Source organism: Mobula hypostoma, chromosome 5 (genome assembly GCF_963921235.1).
Source record: "Mobula hypostoma chromosome 5, sMobHyp1.1, whole genome shotgun sequence".
NCBI lineage: Eukaryota > Metazoa > Chordata > Chondrichthyes > Myliobatiformes > Myliobatidae > Mobula > Mobula hypostoma.
Window position 1 is genome coordinate 10,050,710 of NC_086101.1, and position 20,728 is coordinate 10,071,437.

General features: G+C 45.0%; 1 protein-coding gene across 1 annotated transcript in view; it reads right to left on the reverse strand.

Annotated features, from left to right (window-relative positions):
• LOC134346437 (uncharacterized) overlaps positions 1-19,972 on the reverse strand; it is a 119,092-nt gene extending 99,120 nt beyond the window's left edge. The window contains 5 exon segments of the mRNA XM_063047806.1: positions 5,789-5,932; positions 17,110-17,225; positions 17,321-17,343; positions 18,671-18,904; positions 19,545-19,972. Of these exon segments, the coding sequence (XP_062903876.1) occupies positions 5,789-5,932; positions 17,110-17,225; positions 17,321-17,343; positions 18,671-18,904; positions 19,545-19,955 (928 nt within the window). The 5' untranslated portion in view covers positions 19,956-19,972.
• Positions 19,973-20,728: the final 756 nt, after the last annotated feature.

Genomic DNA, 20,728 nt, shown 5'->3' on the forward strand with positions numbered 1-20,728 from the left:
CTTGCGATTCTTTATTTCCATGCATTATCGATCCTTCAGTCAACATTACACTACCTGCAAACCCCTGCGCTCTAATGTTCTGTAATATTCACTGGCTCCTTACAGCGGCATTCGGAGGCAAAATGCTGCGTGTGTTCTGATCTTTGCATTACATCCATGCCTCCGGATACATTCCAACAGATGTGTGAAACGTGACTTTCCTTCAATAGATCCGTGCCGACCCTGCCATATCTCATTATTATTTTCTAAGTGCCCTGTTACCACTTCCTTCATAACACTTCCCATTATTTCCCCACTCTTGATGCCAGACCAGTTGGTCTGTAGTTTCAAAGAATATCTCTCCTTCCTTTCTGGAGTACTAAGATTAAACTTGTAACCCCGACACCGTGTGATCTACTGTTCCCACACAGAAGTACCTAGGGGATTGAGTTAAATTCTGCCGTGTTTGGTACCATAGTTCAGGATTGTTTAGACAAGGGAAAAGAGGAAAGAAAGGGAGATTTACATTGTTGTAACAACACACATCAAAGTTGCTGGTGAACGCAGCAGGCCAGGCAGCATCTCTAGGAAGAGGTGCAGTCGACGTTTCAGGCCGAGACCCTTCGTCAGGACTAGGTGAGTCGACAGTCTGACTAGCTGTCGAAGCTGTTCTGTCAGCACAGCCGGTCAGTTCTTCTGGCAGCGGCTCTGCGTTACCACGGAGCCCACTGTTGAGCTGGGGGCAGTATCCTGATGGACGACTTCTCCCGGGAGAAGCTGGGGGGTGGGGTGGGGGAGCAGTTCAGTCCTAGACTACGGAGCCTCAAGTATTCTGACCCCATGTTTAATAGCAATAGAACCGAATGTCAGGGCACTGTGACATAACCGAGGTGTATAAAATGATGGGCGGTCTCGACAGAGTAAATAGGAAGAACCTGTATATCATTTCAGCAGGGTTCTAAACCAGGGGCAGAGATTTGAAGCAATTGTCAGAAGAATTAGATTGGAGAGGGGAAAATGTTTTAACCAGAGGTGGGTGAGGGATGGGAACTCACTGCCTGAAGGGGCGAGAGAGGCACCAGTCCCGCGTACTTGAAAAGCCGAGACCTGGAATGGTACCAGGTACTGCGGGTGGTTACAAATGTACGCACTGTGGAGTCATTTGGAACGTTTGCGAATAAAGGGACGTTTCTGGGGAAAGAAAAAGCAATGGTGACTGATCCAACTGTTGTACATCTTATGCAATCGATAAATTCACTGCACCGTCCCAAACACAAACGCGGTTCCGGCTAGCACACTGAGATAGTTAACACAGCTGCTGTCTTTTAGCTCCGGCGACCTGGATTTGATCCCTCCGCTCGGTTATGCCTGAGCTGCTAGGGTTCAAATCGTGGGATTCAACCTGATTGTAAACTGAAGAACCGGAATCCATTAGGAGTTCGCAGCAGCATTAAATCGAGGTGCGCTGGTGGGCATCGATTTAGATATCGATCGAAGAGTCCAATGGCCGGACTAACAAGCCACAGACAGAATCTCAAATCTTTTCACAGTGATCATCTCATAAATTTTAAAACGTTGTTCGGATATTTGAGCATCCTTCTAATTTAACTCTCAAACAATAGATTTAAAGTGTTTACCAAGGCTAGTATTTTATTAAAATAAAAAGTTATTGAATAATTAACAAGACTATTAGTACAATTTACTATCCCGTTCTACATCCAGTCAGCTTGAAAATCCCCATCGACCTATCAGTTTGCTCACATTCCTGTTCTTTTCCCTCGAAATCCCGAATTGTGTTCCTGACACCGTCGCTTCTTCCAGGTGGTTGAGGTATCTGACATTAGAATCTGCTAATTCTCTCTGCTCCAGGTTCCCTTTCTTCCCGGCTGTAAACATATCCGCTGTTTCTTTATGGTTGTGGAGTCCGGATCTCGCTGCCCGGTAGCACATGGACTGCCGCAGCTGAAGTCTCTCGTTTCCAACTTCTTAAGTGCAGCCGGTGGGCGGTAAATGCCGGCCTTACTGCCGATACCAAAATTCCATAAACAATAAATTCCTTCTCCTGTTCCAGCCTCGTGTGTATTTTCTGTTACAGAAGAGATTTTGCAGATGCAGGAAATCCAGAGTTATACGTACAAAATGCTGACCTAACTGAGCAGGTCAGGCAGCATCTGTGGAAACGAATAAACAGTGTACTGCATGGCTGGAAAGGAAGAGGGAAGACGTCAGAATAAAAAAGTGGGGGGAGGGTAGGGAGGACTAGCTGGTAGGTGATATGTGAAGCTGTGTGGGTGGGAAAGGTAAAGAGCTGGAGAGGAAGGAATCTGATAGGCGAAGAGAGAAAGAAAAGGAGGGGCACTAGGGGAGGTGATGGGCAGATAGGGAGAAGAGGGAAGAGACCAGGACGGAGAAGAGGGAAAGGGGGAGACAAAAAAAAATCACTGGAAGGAGAGATCAGTTTTCACGCCATCAGGTTGGAGGCTAGCTAAACGAAATATGAGATGTGGATCCTCCGCTCTGAGAGTGGCCTCATCGTGGTAAAAGAGGAGGTCACGGACCGACAATATTTCTGCTCTTCCTGCAGTGCCCATGTCCAGCGGCAGGTGGGGGCCCTGCGTCGTGAAACTGCACAGATCGTGTCTGAAAGCGGCACTCAGTGTACAGAATTTCCTCAGCCATCGGCTGGATTGGACGAGTTCTCAATTCACGAGCGAAAATTAAACTCTTGGACTAACTCAGAGTGTGGAGCAGCATCAGTCGAGACATTGGGATTGTCGAATTTTCGGGTCGAGACTTCCCTCCAGTAATTCGGATTCGGCCGTCTCACTCTCTTGAATTAAGAACCTTAAGAACTGCCATAAAAGCTTGTACAACAGCATAATGTCGGACTCAAAACTCAGATGCTCGAAGAATTGAGGGGAAAAGGAAAACATTATTTGAAATACGCGGCACATTATGCAGATTACCACCACAATCACCAATTCAGTTGATTCGGTGAGAGGTTATCAATGTGAACTTGCCGCCAGCTTTCAGAATTTTCTGGGGATAAAATGGGCCCATAATCGAATGGTGTGTTTCACGCAGAAGCCGTTAGATCCTGACTCAAGTTCCTTGCAATTTAGAAGTACAGAACCTCAGGTTCTGCCGGAACAGAGTCCAAGCGTAAATATCGAATTCAATTTTCCTTTTTGTACTTATCTCTGCCTCCTGATCCTGCGGCCCGATTCCCCGCTCTCTTTCCCCTCATCCCCAACTCTCCATCTGCCCATCGCCCACACACTCCTCCCACTGGTATCCACAGCACCCCCCCGCCCCCCGCTAATCCATGCTGTGCTTTTCTCTTCCATCATCGTCAGTCCTTTGTCATTTCCACCTATCACCTCCCAGTTCTGACATCATTTCTACAATCCCTCCGCTCCCTCGTCTGCCAATCCTCCCACGTGAATTCGCCTATCACCGTTCAGCTCTTACTCCACCTTTCCCTGCACCTTACTATGCCAGTCACCTCCCCTCTCAATTTATTTGCAGATGAAGTTCAAGTTATTGTCATCTGACTGTACATGCAGTACATCGAACCAGACGAGGTAGGTCTACCTGTGTTAATCGCGGAAAGGAAGTATGTGTGTGAGGCCGGTGTTCTGTGCTCGGTGTCAGATGTGGGAGGTCCTGGAGTCTCCCAGCCGCCCGGATGGCCATATCTGCACCCGATATGTCGAGCTGCAGCTCCTAAGGGACCGCGTTAGGGAACTGGAGATGCAGCTCGATTACCTTCGTCTGGTCAGGGAGAACGAGGAGGTGATAGAAAGGCGTTATAGGCAGGGGGTTCACGCCGGGGCCACGGGACACAGACAGACAAATGGGTAACAGTCAGGAGGGAGACGGGGAAGAGTAAAAGTCAGGTACCAGAGAGCACCCCTGTGACTGTACCCCTTGACAATAAGTACTCCTGTTTGAGTCCTGTTGGGGGGCAGGGGTGGAGACAGCCTACCTGGCGGAAGCAACAGTGGCCGTGCATCTGACACAGAGCCCGGCCCTGTGGCTCAGAAGGGTAGCATCTGACACAGAGCCCGGCCCTGTGGCTCAGAAGGATAGGATCTGACACAGAGTCGGGCCCTGTGGCTCAGAAGGGTAGGATCTGACACAGAGTCCGGCCCTGTGGCTCAGAAGGGTGGGATCTGACACAGATTCCGGCCCTGTGGCTCAGAAGGGTAGGGAAAGGAAGAGGATAGCAGTAGTGATGGGAGAGTCTATAGTCAGAGGGTCAGACAGGCGATTCTGTGGACGCCGGAAAGGAATGCCTCCCAGGTGACAGGGTCCGGGATCGCGTCCACGATATCCTGCAGTGGGATGGAGAACAGCCAGAGGTCGTGGTGCATACAGGTGCCAACCACATAGGTAGGAAAAGAGGAGGTCCTGAAAACAGTCTACAGGGAGTTAGGTAGGAAACTGAGAAGCAGGACCGCAAAGGTAATAATCTCGGGATTAATGCCTGTACCACGTGACAGTGAATATAGGAATAGAATGAGGTGGAGGGTAAATGCGTGGCTGAGGGATTGGAGCAGGGGGCAAGGATTCAGATTTCTGGATCATTGGGACCTCTCTTGGGGCCGGGTGGGACCTGTACGAAAAGGTTGGGTTGCACTTGAATCGCAGGGGGACCAATATCCCGGGGGGATGATTTGCTAAGGGTACTGGGGAGTTTAAACTAGTAACGTTAGGGGATGGGAACCAAACTGTAGAGACTGGGGAAGAGGCAGTTGGCTCACAAATAGAGAAATCTTGTGGACAGTGCGAGAGGGAGAATAGGCAGGTGACAGAGAAGCGACGCGCTCAGACCAACAGTTTGAGATGTGTCTATTTTAACACAAGGAGTATTGTGAACAAAGCGGATGAGCTTAGAGCGTGGATCAGTACTTGGAGCGATGATGTGGTGACCATTACAGAAACTTGGATGGCTCAGGGTCAGGAATGGTTATTTCAGGTGCCGGGTTTTGGATGTTTCGGAAAGGTTTTGAGACAGGGCGTGGCACTGTTGATCAGAGACAGGCTACGTCCGCACTACGCCGGATAATTTTGAAAACGAAGCTTTTTCTCTTCGTTTTGCCCTCCCGTCCACACTGAGCCGGCGTTTTCGGCCCCCGAAAACGGAGATTTTCGAAAACACTCTCCAGAGTGAATAAATCTGAAAACGCTTAATATCCAGCGTAGTGTGTACGGGGTAAAAGGAGAGATTTAAAAACGCTGTCATGACAACACCACAACAACAATGTTTTTTCAGCGTCTGCTTGGTACTGCGCAAGCCGTTATATGGCTGTTATAACGCGCAGTCTGTGTGAACGGCGTGAGAGTTAAATTGTAAAGTGAGCTTTTTTGACTATTTAAAAACGCTGTCATGACGAGCCGGGACAGATGTTCGTTGTTTTCTTGTACGCCACCACATAACAATTTCAGAACAGACGGCAACGAGACTGAAGCCATAAGGGCTAGAAATGTACTCATCACATACTTTGACCCTGAGCTTACTGAATAAATAAGTATACTCACTTTGCCCTGTTTTCTGTCCTTGCTTGTATGAAGGTGGTTTACCTATTTATGCAAGTACTTCTCTGACAATAGATGTGTAACAGCCTAAGGTAACGTTGTATGGAAATACAAGATAACACTGATGCAGACATTTAACAAGGTGCTTTATTAATGCAACAGAGTTAGTCAGTTTTTCAATGTTCGTCGTCAGCCGGGTCGTACTGTCCGTGAACTCCCTGTCGGTTGCCTCCATACAATCCAGTATTTGTTTTTTTTTAGTTTTAAGTCCTCCTGCGCGAGAGCCAAAAGCAATTCCTTTTAGGTTTTTTTACTCTGTAACTGGACAAACGCGCATTCAGTATACCATTTCCTCTTCGCTTGTTCTGTGTCCTGCGCATGCCCAGAAGAGCAGATTCGCCCAAATATCCATCTAATGTGGACAGAGATATTTTGAAAAACGCTTAGTGAGGACGCCTATCGTTTTTACTCGAAACCGGCGTTTTCAAAATTATCCGGCAGAGTGTGGACGTAGCCTAGTGTCACGACTGCAGAAAAGATGGACGTCATGGAGGGATTTACGACGGAGTCTCTTGTGGGTGGAAATTAGGAACAGGAAGGGGTCAATAACTTTTCTGGGGTCAATAACTTTTCTGGGTGTTTTTTTATAGGCTGCCCAATAGTAACGGGGATATCGAGGAGCAGATACGGAAATAGATCCTGGAAAGTTGTAATAATAACAGAGTTGTCCTGGTAGGAGATTTTAATTTCCCAAATATCGATTGGCATCTCCCTAGAGCAAGGGGTTTAGATGGGGTGGAGTTTGTTAGGTGTGTTCGGGAAGGTTTCCTGACACAATATGTAGATAAGCCTACAAGAGGAGAGACTGTACTTGATTTGGTATTGGGAAATGAACCTGGTCAGGTGTCAGATCTCTCAGTGGGAGAACATTTTGGAGACAGTGATCACAATTCCATCTCCTTTACAATAGCATTGGAGACAAGTTAAAAAAGTGTTTAATTCGAGTAAGCGGAATTATGAGGCTATCAGGCAGGAAATTGGAAGCTTAAATTGGGAACAGATGTTCTCAGGGAAAAGTACGAAAGAAATGTGGCAAATGTGTGGAGTTCTGCATGGGTAAGTTCCAATGAGACAGGGAAGTTATGGTAGGTACAGAAAATTCTTCTTTGCAAAAGGCTTCTAGTTCTGTGAGATTCTTGGGCCATCTTGCATGCACTGCTCTTTTGAGGTCTATTCTTGATGAAGTTTAGATCAGGGGACCGTGAGGGCCATTGCAGCCAAAATGTTCCATTCAAAAGGTTCAAAGGAACATCTAAACCATGCAAGGCAGTGGTCCCCAGCCACCAGGCCGCGGACCGGTACAGGGCCGCAAACCATGTGCTACCAGGCCATGAGGAAACAATGTGAGTCAGCTGCACCTTTCCTCATTCCCTGTCATGCCCTGTCGAACTTGATCATAGGGTTGCCAACTGTCCCGTATTTGCCAGGACATCCCGTATATTGGACTAAATTGGTTTGTCCCGTATTTCCCCTGCTAAGGCAGAGCGTTCCTATGAAACCTTTCAAGCCAAAATGGCGTGAAGTGAAGAAGCAATTACCATTAATTTATATGGGAAAAATTTTTGAGTGTTTCCAGACCCAAAAGATAACCTAACAAATCATACCGAATGACACATAAAACCGAAAATAAATAACACTAACATATAGTAAAAGCAGGAATGATATGATAAATACACAGCCTAAGTAAAGTAGAAATAAAATATGTACAATATAGTCAGGAAGATGAAGGCAAAACCGATTTGTGGGAAAAAAAATCGACATGGATGTGCGCACGTCGCGCATGCGCACACAGGTGCCCGCACAAGGCTCCATGGTCACAGTAGTCTTTCCTGGGGTAAAGTGTCCCAGGATTTGACTGCTACTTTTGTCCCTTGTTTGGGAGTGAGAAAGTTGGCAACCCTAACTGTAAAAGACATGTTGAGGTGAGTTTAACCCTACCTGAACACACCCCCCCACCCCGGTTCAGCCGATCCGCAAGAATATTGTCAATATTAATCTGGTCCACGGTACAAAAAAGGTTGGGGACCCCTGATCTAAACAAGCCTGATGCATTTTGGAAACAAGTCCTGTGGACAGATGAAGTTAAAATAGAACTTTTTGGCATCAATGAGCAAAGGTATGTTTGGGGGGAAAAGGGTGCAGAATTTCATGAAAAGAACCCCTCTCCAACTGTTAAGCACGGGGGTGGATTGCTCATGCTTTGGGCTTGTGTTGCAGCCAGTGGCACGGGGAACATTTACTGGCAGAGGGAAGAATGAATTCAATTAAACACCAGCAAATTCTGGAAGCAAACATTACACCATCTGTAAAAAAGCCAAAGAGGATGGCCTCTACAAGAGGATAATGATCCTAAACACACCTCAAAATCCAGAATGGACTACCTCAGGAGGCGCAAGCTGAAGGTTTTGCCATGGCCCTCACAGTCCCCCGACTTAAACATCACCGAGAATCTGTGGATAGACCTCAAAAGAGCAGTGCATGCAAGACGGCCCAAGAACCTCGCAGAACTAGAAGCCTTTTGCAAGAAAGAATGGGCGAAAAGCCCCCAAACAAGAATTGAAAAACTCTTAGCTGACTACAAAAAGCATTTACAAGCTGTGATATTTGCCAAAAGGAGTGTTACTAAGTACTGACCATGCAGGGTGCCCAAACTTTTGCTTCGGGCCCTTTTCCTCTTTTGTTATTTTGAAACTGTGAAAGATGGAAATAAAAAGTTTTCTTGCTTTAAAATATTAAAGAAATGTATCATCTTTAACGTTATGCCTTTTGGAAATCAGTTCATCTTTTACTGGCTTAGCTATTCACAGTAACAGAAATTTTGACCAGAGGTGCCCAATCATTTGCATGCCACTGTACATGTTCAGCACAGCATTGTGGGCCAAAGGGACTGTATTGTGCTGCAGGTTTTCTATGTTTTTTCTGTGTTTTCAAATGAAACAACTTTCCGCCGGACCATAATACACTTGCAAAAGAAATATCACACACAGCACATAAAGCAAAATATTACCATAAATAATTTAATTAAAATATAATTTTAAATGTATGTAATGCACATCACTGGTAAACAGTAAACTGCTCGCAGTCCTAGTGCTGAGACCTCGGTGGTGGCAGTGTACTCATTGGTCTCAGAGCCTGATGGTAGAAGCTGTTAGCCAGTCTGGCAGTCCCAGTCGTGATGCTTCTGTACCTGCTTCCTGACTGTAGTGGGTCACAGAGATTGTGGGATGGGTGGTGGGAATCTGCAATAGTGCTTCGGGCCCTTCGTCTACAACGCTCAGGGTAAATGCAACAAATAGGGAGAATGGAGAAGCCTGTGGTCCTTGCACCGGTTTTTATTATCTACAAAGGGTCAGTTTACTATGAAGTTTCGATAGGAAACGTCAGCTGTGCTTATCCCTTGATGAATGTTGCCTGACCTGCTGTATTCCTCCAGTGCTTTGCATGTTACTACCACACCAATTCAGTGGATTTTAGGGTAACCTGGGGAGCTCAGAACCCGCAGTCCCACACTGCTGCTGGAGCCGTGGGAAGAGAGATTATTTCAATGTTTATATATTTGCAAAAGCATCGCTGTTCCATTGACAAATGAAATTAAAACTAATGCGTTGACAGGTTGAATATCTATTTGTGATCATCACACCATCCCCATATTTATAATTACCTGGACGTACTCCTGACGCTGGCCCCGGGACCCCAACCCTTTATGGCCCAGGAGAGGAACTGCAAATTCTCAGCCACTGGCTTCCATCCCAAGTCCAGAAAAAAGGACAAAGTTTCTCTGTGAATGGGACCGGCAGTGAGACAATATGGAGGAGAGGTCAGAACATGAAACTCGTTACAAACCCGCTGGACTGTCCAGAATCCAGTCTCTGGGCTCAGTGCGATACCACCCTTCCTCTCCACAGACTCTGCGGCGACTCCCAGAATCCAGCGCTGATTCCCTGTCACCTCCACCTCCCAGTAAGGTCTCCCTGATGTGAATCCCTCCGATCCCAGCACACAGAACCAGACTGTGAACCTCTTCCCATTGTCGGGGAGATTCCTCCGGGTTCGAGTCCACCTCACACTCTTCCGATCCTCAGACACCCCGGATGCGCCATTTCCACATCCAGGGTGACAGAGACTGGGGGGAGAAGCAGAGAATTAGAGAGTCCCTGGGGTGGAGGTGGGTGGAGGGCTTGAAAAGCACAGCCCCAAGCAACTCAGAATGCCTTCCATTAACGTACCCACTACTGAACAGTCTGAAGTTCCCCAGATTCTCCTGCAGCATTCCCTCTCTGCCATGTACCAAGTATAGTATTTTGAAAATTGCACAGAATATAAGGAGGCAATAAGGAAGCAGGAGTTGGTCACCAGGTTCCTCAAACCAACCCTATCATTCAATACAGCCATAATTAATCTCTGTTGTCATCAAATCCTCTTCTGTGCCAATCTGCCAAAGCACTCACTTCCATGAACGTTCGAGCATTTCTCTATCTCCAACATAAAGATTTCCAATAAACAGGTCTCTACCACCGTCCTGGGCTGACAGTTCCACAGATCGACAACCTGCCATGAAAAGAAATTTGCGCGCACCTCAGTTGTAAATAAATGACCCCTAACTTGTAAGTGCTCTTGCTCATGACTGTCATACTTGAGAAAACATCTGAACATCTACCTGGCTAAGTCAAGTCCCTTAGGATCTGTTATGTTTAAATAAGGTCCACCCCTCATTCTTCCAAGCTCATCTAGACCTTAACCATGCAGCATCCCTTGATAGGACATCCCTCTCATTTCCGGAACGAGCTGGTAAATCTCCTTCCAGTGGCATTATGTTTTTTTTTTTCAGTTCAGGAGGTCAAATCGAACAGAGTACTGTAGGTGTGTTCTCACCAGTGCACTGTACAGCTGCAGCTGGTCACCATTATGCCCATACTTGCAGAATATTATCCATATGAGGAATGGACTGGACAGAATGGAACAATAAAAGGAACGGTTTGCATCAAATGTTTCTCACAACATTATTGTATTATAGAGAAATGCTGCTCCAACAAGTTCAGTCTGACCAATGCCTTATAGAGCCTCAGCTCTGCATACATAATGGTAAAACTTGTCTGAGAAATCTGTTGGAACTTATTGATGAAATAACAGACAGGATAGACAAAGGAGATTCGGGAAAGGTTGTTCACTGGGATTTTCAGAATACATCTCACGAGGTGCCGCTGCTAAACAAGATAAGAACCCACGGCATCACGGGAAAGACACTAGCAATGGCAGGAGAATGGCTGACTAGCAAAGAGTGGGAATGAAGGGGGCCTTTTCGAGTTGGCTGCCAGTGACTAGTAGTTTTCCAAGGGTCAGTGTTGTAACCACTTCCTTTCACATTCTATGTCAGTGATCTGGATGACAGAATTGAAGTCTTTGTGGCCAAGTTTGCGGATAATACAGGGCTATGGTAGGAAACTTTGTCACATGGTGTGAGCAGAATTATCTGCAGCTTAATGTGAAAAAGACTAAGGAGCTGGTATGGACCTGAGGAGGGCTAAGGCACCGGTGACCCCTGTTTCCATCCAGGGGGTCAGTGTGGACATGGTGGAGGATTACAAATACCTGGGGATACGAATTGACAATAAACTGGACTGGTCAAAGAACACTGAGGCTGTCTACAAGAAGGGTCAGAGCCATCTCTATTTCCTGAGGAGACTGAGGTCCTTTAACATCTGCCGGACGATGCTGAGGATGTTCTACGAGTCTGTGGTGGCCAGTGCTATCATGTTTGCTGTTGTGTGTTGGGGCAGCAGGCTGAGGGTAGCAGACACCAACAGAATCAACAAACTCATTCGTAAAGCCAGTGATGTTGTGGGGATGGAACTGGACTCTCTGACGGTGGTATCTGAAAAGAGGATGCCGTCTAAGTTGCATGCCATCTTGGACAATGTCTCCCATCCACTACATAATGTACTGGGTGGGCACAGGAGTACATTCAGCCAGAGACTCATTCCACCGAGATGCAACACAGAGCGTCATAGGAAGTCATTCCTGCCTGTGGCCATCAAACTTTACAACTCCTCCCTTGGAGGGTCAGACACCCTGAGCCAATAGGCTGGTCCTGGACTTATTTCCTGGCATAATTTACATATCACTATTTAATTATTTATGGTTTTACTACTATTTAATTATTTATGGTGCAACTGTAACGAAAACCAATTTCCCCCGGGATCAATAAAGTATGACTATGATTAATACAAAAATAGGTGGAAGGCAGTTAGTGCTGAGGAGGCAGGGAATTAGGAGAATGGGCAAAGAGGTGGCAGATGGAATTCAGTTTTGGGAAGTGTATGGTAATGCATTTTAGGAGAAGATATAAAGATGTAGAATATTCTTGAAATGGGGAGAAAATTCAGAAACAGGATGTGTAAAGAGAATTGGGAGTCCTAGTGCATGATCCCCCAAAGGGTAACTCGCAGGTTGAGTGAGGAAGGCAAGTGCAATGCTAGGATTCCTTTTGAGAGAACCGGACTATAAAACCAATGGTGTAATGCTGAAGCTTTGTAAGGCATTGGTCAGACCACATTTGGACTGTTGTGAACTGTATTGAGCCTCTTGTCAAAGCAAGGATGTGCTGGCATTGAAAAGGGTCGAGATGAGGTTCTGGGTGATGTCCTACACAGAACATAGAACAAAGAATAGCACAGCACAGTACAGGTCCTTCGGCCCACAATGTTGTGCCAACCCTCAAACCCTCCCTCCCATATAAGCCCCCACCTTAAATTCCTCCATATACCTGTCTAGTAGTCTCTTAAACTTCACTAGTGTATCTGCTTCCACCACTGACTCAAGCAGTGCATTCTATGCACCAACCACTCTCTGAGTAAAAAACCTTCCTCTAATATCCCCCTTGAACTTCCCATCCCTTACCTGAAAGCCATGTCCTCTTGTATTGAGCAGTGGTGCCCTGGGGAAGAGGCGCTGGCTATCCATGATCTATTCCTCTTATTATCTTGTACACCTCTATCATGTCTCCTCTCATCCTCCCTCTCTCCAAAGAGTAAAGCCCTAGTTCCCTTAATCTCTGATCATAATGCATTTCTAAACCAGGCAGCGTCCTGGTAAATCTCCTCTGTAGCCTTTCCAATGCTCCCACATCCTTCCTATAGTGAGGTGACCAGAACTGGACAAAGTACTCCAAGTGTGGCCTAACCAGATTTTTATAGAGCTGCATCATTACATCGCAACTCTTAAACTCTATCCCTCGACTTATGAAAGCTCACACCCCATAAGCTTTCTTAACTACCCTATCCACCTGTGAGGCAACTTTCAGGGATCTGTGGACATGTACCCCGAGATCCCTCTGCTCCTCCACACTGCCAAGTATCCTGCCATTTACTTTGTACTCGGCCTTGGAGTTTGTCCTTCCAAAGTGTACCACCTCACACTTCTCCGGGTTGAACTCTATCTGCCACTTCTCAGCCCACTCCTGCATCCTATCAATGTCTCTCTGCAATCTTTGACAATCCTCTACACTATCTACAACACCACCAACTTTTGTGTCATCTGCAAACTTGCCAACCCACCCTTCTACCCCCACATCCAGGTCGTTAATAAAAATCATGAAAAGTAGAGGTCCCAGAACAGATCCTTGTGGGACACCACTAGTCACAATCCTCCAATCTGAATGTACTCCCTCCACCATGACCCTCTGCCTTCTGCAGGCAAGCCAATTCTGAATCCACCTAGCCAAACTTCCCTGGATCCCATGCCTTCTAACTTTCCGAATAAGCCTACCATGTGGAACATATGTCCTGGAACATATCACAACACAAAAAGGAGGAGTTGGCGAGATGACAGAAAGGAAAGGTAGGAGATGAGGCATAGTCATAGCCAGTGAGATAATTTACAGGGCAATAGAGGCCTGGTGCAGTTAAAACAGAAAGCAACAAATACTGGGCTGAAATTGTTATATTTGAATGCATGCAGCATAAGAAATAAAATGGATGATCTTGAAATTTAGCAACAAATTGGCAAGTATGACATTCTGGCCATCTCTGAAACTTGGCTAAAGGGTGGCTCCCATTGGGAGCTGAATGTCCAAGGATATACAGTATATCAGAAAGATAGGTTAGTAGGGAGAAGGGGTGGTGTGGCCCTGTGTATAAGAAATAATATTAAATCATTAGAAAGGGATGATATAGGATCAGAAGGTGTAGAGTCTCTATGGGTTGAGTTAAGAAATGGCAAGGGTAAAAGGACCCTAATGGCAGTTGTATACAAGCCTCCAAACAGCAGCCGGGATGTGGATTACAAATTACAGCAGGAGCTAGAAAAGGCATGTCAGAAGGGCAATGTCATGATAATCGTTGTGGATTTTAACATGAAAGTGGATTGCGAAAACCAGGCCAGTACTGGAGGTCAAGAGAGAGAATTTGTAGAATGTCTAAGGGATGGCTTTTTAGAACAGCTTGTTGTTGAGCCCACTAAGGGATTGGCTGTTCTGGGTGTTGTGCAATGATCCAGAGTTGATGAGAGAGCTTAAGGTTAGGGAACAGTGATCATAATATGATTGAGTTCACTTTGAAATTTGAGAAGGAGAAACTAAAATCCAATGTGTCAGTATTTCAGTGGAATAAAAGAAATTACAATGGCATGAGAGGGGAACTGGCCAAAGTTGACTGGAAAGGGACACTAGCAGGAAGGACAGCAGAGTTTCTGTGAAAAATGAGGGAAGTACAAGACAGATATATTCCAAATAAGAAGAAATTTTCAAATGGAAGGACACTACTGTGGCTGACAAGTGAAGTCAGAGCCAAAGTAAAAGAAAAAAAAGGTCATCCTATGAAGCCAAAGCTAGTGGGAAGATAGAGGATTGAGAAGTTTTCAAAAACTTGCGGAAGGAAACTAAGAGGGTCATTAGGAATTATGAAAGGAAGCTGGCAACTAATTTCAGAGAAGATACTAAAAGCTTTTTTAAGTATATAAATGGTAAAAGGGAGTTGAGGGTAGATATAGGACCAACAGAAAATGACACCGGAAGTATTGTAATGAGACATGCAGAGATGGCAGAGGAACTGAATAAGTATTTTGCATCGGTCGTCACAGTGGAAGACATCTGCAGTATACCGGACATTCAAGTGTCAGGGAAGTGAAGTATGTGCAGTGAAAATTATGACTGAGAAGGTGGTCAGGAAGTTTAATGGTCTGAGGATGGATAAATCTCCTGGACCTGATGGAATGTACCCTCGGGTTCTGAAGGAAGTAGCTGGAGAGATTGTGGAGGCATTAACAATGATCCTTCGAGAAACAATAGATTCTGGCATTGTTCCAGATGATGGGAAATTTCAAATGTTACTCCGCTATTTAAGAAGGGTGGGAGGCAGCAGAAAGGAATCTAAAGACCTCTTAGCCTGACATCGGTGGTTGGGAAGTTGTTGGAATCAATTGTTAAGGGTTACGGAGATTACGGAGTACCTGGAGGCAAATGACAAGATAGGCCAAAGCCAGCATGGTTTCCTGAAGGGAAAATCCTGCCTGACAAACCTGCTGTGATTCTTTGAGGAAATTACAAGCAGGGTAGACAAAGGAGATGCAGTAGATGTGGTGTACTTGGATTCTCAGAAGGCTTTTGAGAAAGTGCCGCACATGAGGCTGCTTAGCAAGATAAGAGCCCATGGAATTACAGGGAAGTTACTAGGATGGGTGGAGCATTGGCTGATCAGCAGAAAACAGAGAATGGGAATAAAGGGATCCTATTCTGACTGGCTGCCGGTTACCAGTGGAGTTCCACAGGGGTTGGTGTTGGGACCGCTGCTTTTTATGATGTACAGTACTTTAATGATGTGGACTATGGGATTCATGGATTTTTGGCTAAATTTGCTGATGATACAAAGATAGGTGGAGGAGCAGGTAGTGTTGAGGAAACAGAGAGCCTGCAGAGAGACTTAGATAGTTTAGGGGAATGGGCAAAGAAGTGGCAAATGAAATATAATTTTGGAAATTGTATGGTCATGCACTTTGGTGGAAGAAATAAACGGGAAGACTATTATTTAGATGGGGAGAGAATTCAAAATGCAGAGATGCAGAGAGACTTGGAAGTCCTTGTGCAAGATACCCAAAGGTTAACCTCCAGGTTGAGTCGGTGGTGAAGAAGGCAAATGCAATGTTGGCATTCATTTCTAGAGGTATAGAATATATGAGCAGGGATGTGATGTTGAGGCTCAATAAGGCACTTGTGAGACCACACTTGCAGTATTGTGTGCTGTTTTGGGCTCCTTATTTCAGATAGGATATACTGACATTAGAGAGGGTTCAGAGAAGATTCAAGAGAATGATTCCAGGAATGAAAGGGTTACTGTATGAGGAACGTCTGGCAGCTCTTGGGCTGTATTCCCTGGAGTTCAGGAGAATGAGGGGGATCTCACAGAAACATTCCAAATGTCAAAAGGCCTGAACAGGTTAGATATGGCAAAGTTATTTCCCATAGTATGGGAGTCTAGGACAAGAGGGCACAACTTCAGGATTGAAGGACGTCCATTTAGAATAGAAATGCAGAGAAATTACTTTTGTCAGAGGGTGGTAAATCTGTAGAATTGTTTGCCATGAGCTGCTGTGGAGGCCAAGTCATTGGGTTCATTTAATGCAGAGATAGATAGGTTATTGATTAGCCAGGGCATCAAAGGGTACGGGGTGGAGGCAGCAGAGTGGGAATGACTGGAAGAATTGTATCAGCTCATGATTGAATGGCGGAGAAGACTGGATAGGCCGAAAGGCCTACTTCTGCTCCTATACCTTTCGGTCTTATGGTCTTATAAAGCATATTAATATGGATAAATCCCTGAAGCCTGGTGGAGAGTATCTGAGAGCATTAGGATTTGGGAAGAACTTGCAGGGGCTCTGGCAGATGTATTTACAGTACTTGGCATTTAGCCACAGGTGAGACGCCAAAGACTGAAGATTCAGGTTGTGCTTTTCGGTAAGAAGGACTAGAAGGACAAGCCAGGGAATGCCAGGCTGCTGAGCCTAACATCAATGGTGGGAAAGTGATTGGAATGGATTCTGAGAAACAGTTTTGCCAGCAATTGAAAAGGTAAAGAGTGATTAGAGATAGTTAACATGCCTTTGTGGGTAGAAAAACCAATGACGTATTTCATTAGGTTGATTGAAGAGGCGACAGTAGCAATTGATCAGAAGAGTTGTAGATATTGCCACCCTGAACTTCAGCAAGGTCTTTGACAAAAGATTTTTTCTGTCATTTAATTTAATGAATGTTAATCCCTCAGCAGCCATGGTAGAATTGAGCCTCAGCTCATGCAATATTTTGTAGTCTAGATGGATTCAGGATGAAGTAGTTAATGTAACAGCCCGTGTACCACTCTGTTGGTTCTTTTCAGGGATCTGACCTCGGCAGCTGATGATATGAAAGTGATGCTGCCCAGCCTGTGGGGTTTTTGCTGAAATTAAACTCAAATCACCCACCAGTTGGTCGCTAAATTCAATCTTTGCATCCCATTAGTACGTAAAGTTCTCTCAAAGACAAGGATAAAAAATTAGACTTACTCAACTTAGTGACATGAAACATATCTCTCCACCCTGTATGCAATAGAGGCTGATCAAATTTTTCAACCGGCAGTGTACCATCTGCCACTGACAATAATTGTTTCTCTTCAATATTCCTGCAATTATTAAACAGTTGGTTATAAACAAATCATCAACAATCCATGAATCTTTTCACAAAAACATGCGTAATTTCTGTTAAGAGCAGACGTACCTCTTCTTCCAACAAGCTTCCTCCTGAAAGAAATAAAACAGAGATTTGACTTCATTGAAATCTTCCATATCCGGACAACAGGAATTTTAGCCAAGTTATCACAGCTGCTAAAAATCCCATTTCCAACTGTCTAGCTCACACTCTTAGAGACACACAGAGAGAATGAACACATGGAAGTTTCTGAAAAATGCATTTTAATTCAGTGGAAGAAATCTTCAGGAAAGATTAGAAGAGGATTGACACTTTGATAAAATGTCACTGACGATCAGATTGCAGAGGTTTACATTTATCAATGTAAGTGATGGTGTTGAGGTTAGAGAAAGTATCGCTGGTTGAGAGGATAAAAATTGCAAGGTGGTCTTTGATAAATCCCATAAGAAATCTAGTGAAGAAAGCTGCCACTGTGTGGCTAAAGCAGACAGAAGAGATTCAATGTAACGTGGAAGGTAAATGAACAGATGGAGTTTGGGCCACTGTTGATGGGTGTGGTGAAGAGATAGGAACAGGCTTGTGCAGAGTAGGAAATGACAGGAGATCATGGGCTGAATTGCCTGATGTGATGCAGAATGGGATAGAATCCCTTGTGGAACATATCTGAAGAAGAAAACAGGCTATATGTTTACCTTATGCAGTTCAGCCTTTGTTCCCACAGACCAACAAAGAGACCCTCACACTGGTCATTCCTGACAAACTTAGAACTTGAGACTGTAACTGGATTTTAATGTGCGTTTCAGGGAGCATACTGCAAGGTGAATCACAGACACAGTTGCTGCTCAGTGCTCAGATCTTAGTAACTCGTTCCCCAGAGACTGAAGTAAGAGATGAAACACATTTGCTTTCATTGTCACATGTATATCAAAACATCAAATTTACAGAAAAATGTGCCGTTTTCCATCAATGACTAACAGGGTCCACATATGTGCTGAGGGTAGCTCGCAAGTCTTGCCGCCCTTTCAGAGCCAACACAGCATGACCACAACTTGCTAACCCTAACCTGAAGGTCTTTGGAAAATGTGGGAGGATACTGGAGCACCCAGAGGAATCCCACGCTCTCAAGTGTAGAAAGTCCGAACTCCTTACTGACAGTGGCGGGAACTGAACCCCGATCACTGATTGCTGGTACTCTATTTCTAATGCATTACGATAATCACTATGCTGTGGTACTGTGCAGACTTTCTTGTGATGTGCATATATTGTGGGAGGCCATTTTGGAGACAGCAACAGTCAAAGCATCTTTCAAGTTAAATTAGTTTCTAACTATCGGGAAATGCTACATTAACTTTAAATATATCACTCGCCACCTCATGCCTGTGAACTTTCTTAGAATGAAATTTACATGTAACCCCTCACCTTGAGAAATACGACACTATCTTTTTGAGCCATCTGTTCCTGCAACTTTGAGAGTTTCTTCTGAATAGAATTTAAATTCTCTTGAATCCATTGAAGGTTTTTCTCCATTGGGATTAGAATTCTCTCCTTTTCTTCCCCGAGATCTCTGAGTAGATGCTGCTCTCTCTCGGTGAGAATCCGGTGCAGTTCACCAAACTGGGAAGTGATGTGGGACGGAAGACTGTGTGACTGTTCCTGTCAAATGAAAGTTGAGCATTAATAAATACTGTTACTGCATTGTATCCCTTATAACATTGAAGATGACCATTCGGCCCATCAGAGTATATACTGGTTATCAGAGAAATCTTATTGATTCTATTCTCTCACATTTCCCTTAAATCCATTCTCCCTCAATATCTGTTAACTCCAGTTTAATTCACATACCACCCACTTTCACCGGATTAATTTGGCATCATTAATAATTACAGCCAGCGCGGAGGATATGACCGAACCGCCGAGTTCACAGGAGGATATGCAAACGTCATGCAGACAGCACCAGAAGCCAGGATCGGAGCCAGGTCAGTGGAGCTGCAAACATCTGCTATTGTGTTTCAAAGGAGCAAATGTACACAACAAGATCAGAAATTCCGCAGAGGAAGGACTCGCCCGAACTCTTGAAATCTTCTCTTTGTGTTGTCGCTCCATTTCCTGGAAGTCTGACTTCTTTTCTGTGAGAGATTCTAAGGAAGATTTCACCCGATCCTGGTATCAGAGAGTGAATGAATTAGACGACAAAGATACAGCGCCCATTCAGATCAGTTGATTGTCATATCGGGAATTTAAAAAATAAAGAGGCAGCGAAGTATTCAGGTGATCAAAATCTGTTTGTTTTTACCTTATAGATTTCAACTGCTTCTTTAACCGGCATGAAGTTGTGGTACTTGTGTTCCCGCGCATCTCTACAGATCACACAGATTAATTTCTCGTCCGTCTCACAAAACAGCTTCAGTTCTTCCTGATGTTCCTCGCAGTGAAGTTTATTTTTCTTCTCTCTCGGATTCGGGTTTACTTTTCGAGTTTTCTCAGCCAGTCTTGCTAAGGCCTGATTGACCCTGAGGGTCCGGTCGATAAACTCCTCTCTGCATTCTGGCCAGGAGTTTCTCTCCTCCCTTTTCCAACACCTTCTGATACAGGAGCGGCAGAAGTTGTGTCCACAATCCAGTGACACCGGATCGGTGAAGAAATCCAGGCAGATGGAACAAATTGCCTCCTCGGTTAAACTCTCGACTTGGCCTTTCGAAGCCATGTTAACTCCCAGCACTTCCTGACTCACGATCCTTTTACTTTTGGGGATCTGCTGAACCCCTGCAGTACCGCAATTGTCCACTAGATGCGCTGCAGTCTCAGGGAATGAACTTTCTGTTGCTGCAAGTTTATTATTCCACCGCATACATGCACACAGTTGAACGAAACTACGTTCCTCAAAGATCAAGGAGCAAAACACAGTACATGCATCACATACGTCACATAAAATAATATTAACACAATATTAACAGATAAAATATACAGTCTGTAGTTGAACAAGTTAACACAAAATGCATATATAACTATAGTGCTACTGGCGCCGTTTTAGATAATGTGTGCTGGGTGGCAGCAGGATGTGAGAAGTCCAACGACCTGAGGGAAGTTGCTGTACCCAGCCTAGCAGTCATTGTTCTTGTACTGTGGTGCATCATTATACCGTGCCTGATGGTAGGAGGTCTAATATATTGCAGGACGGATGGGAGGGCTCCTTGACAATGCTGGGGGCTCTGGCGGTGCACCGATTCTGATATATGCCTTGGATGAGACTGAGGAAGAAAGACTCTGATGATTCCCTCAGCTGTCCACACAATCAATTACAGGGTCCTGTGGTCCAATTCCTAACCGGTCAGTGATGTAGATGGTCAAAACATTCTAGATGGCAATCCTGTATTATGTGGTTAGAACGGGGGTGAGGAGAACTCCTCAGGAACAGGAGGCACTGTTGTGCTTTCTTGACTAAAGAGGTGCTTTTGAGAGACCAGGTGAGATCATTCA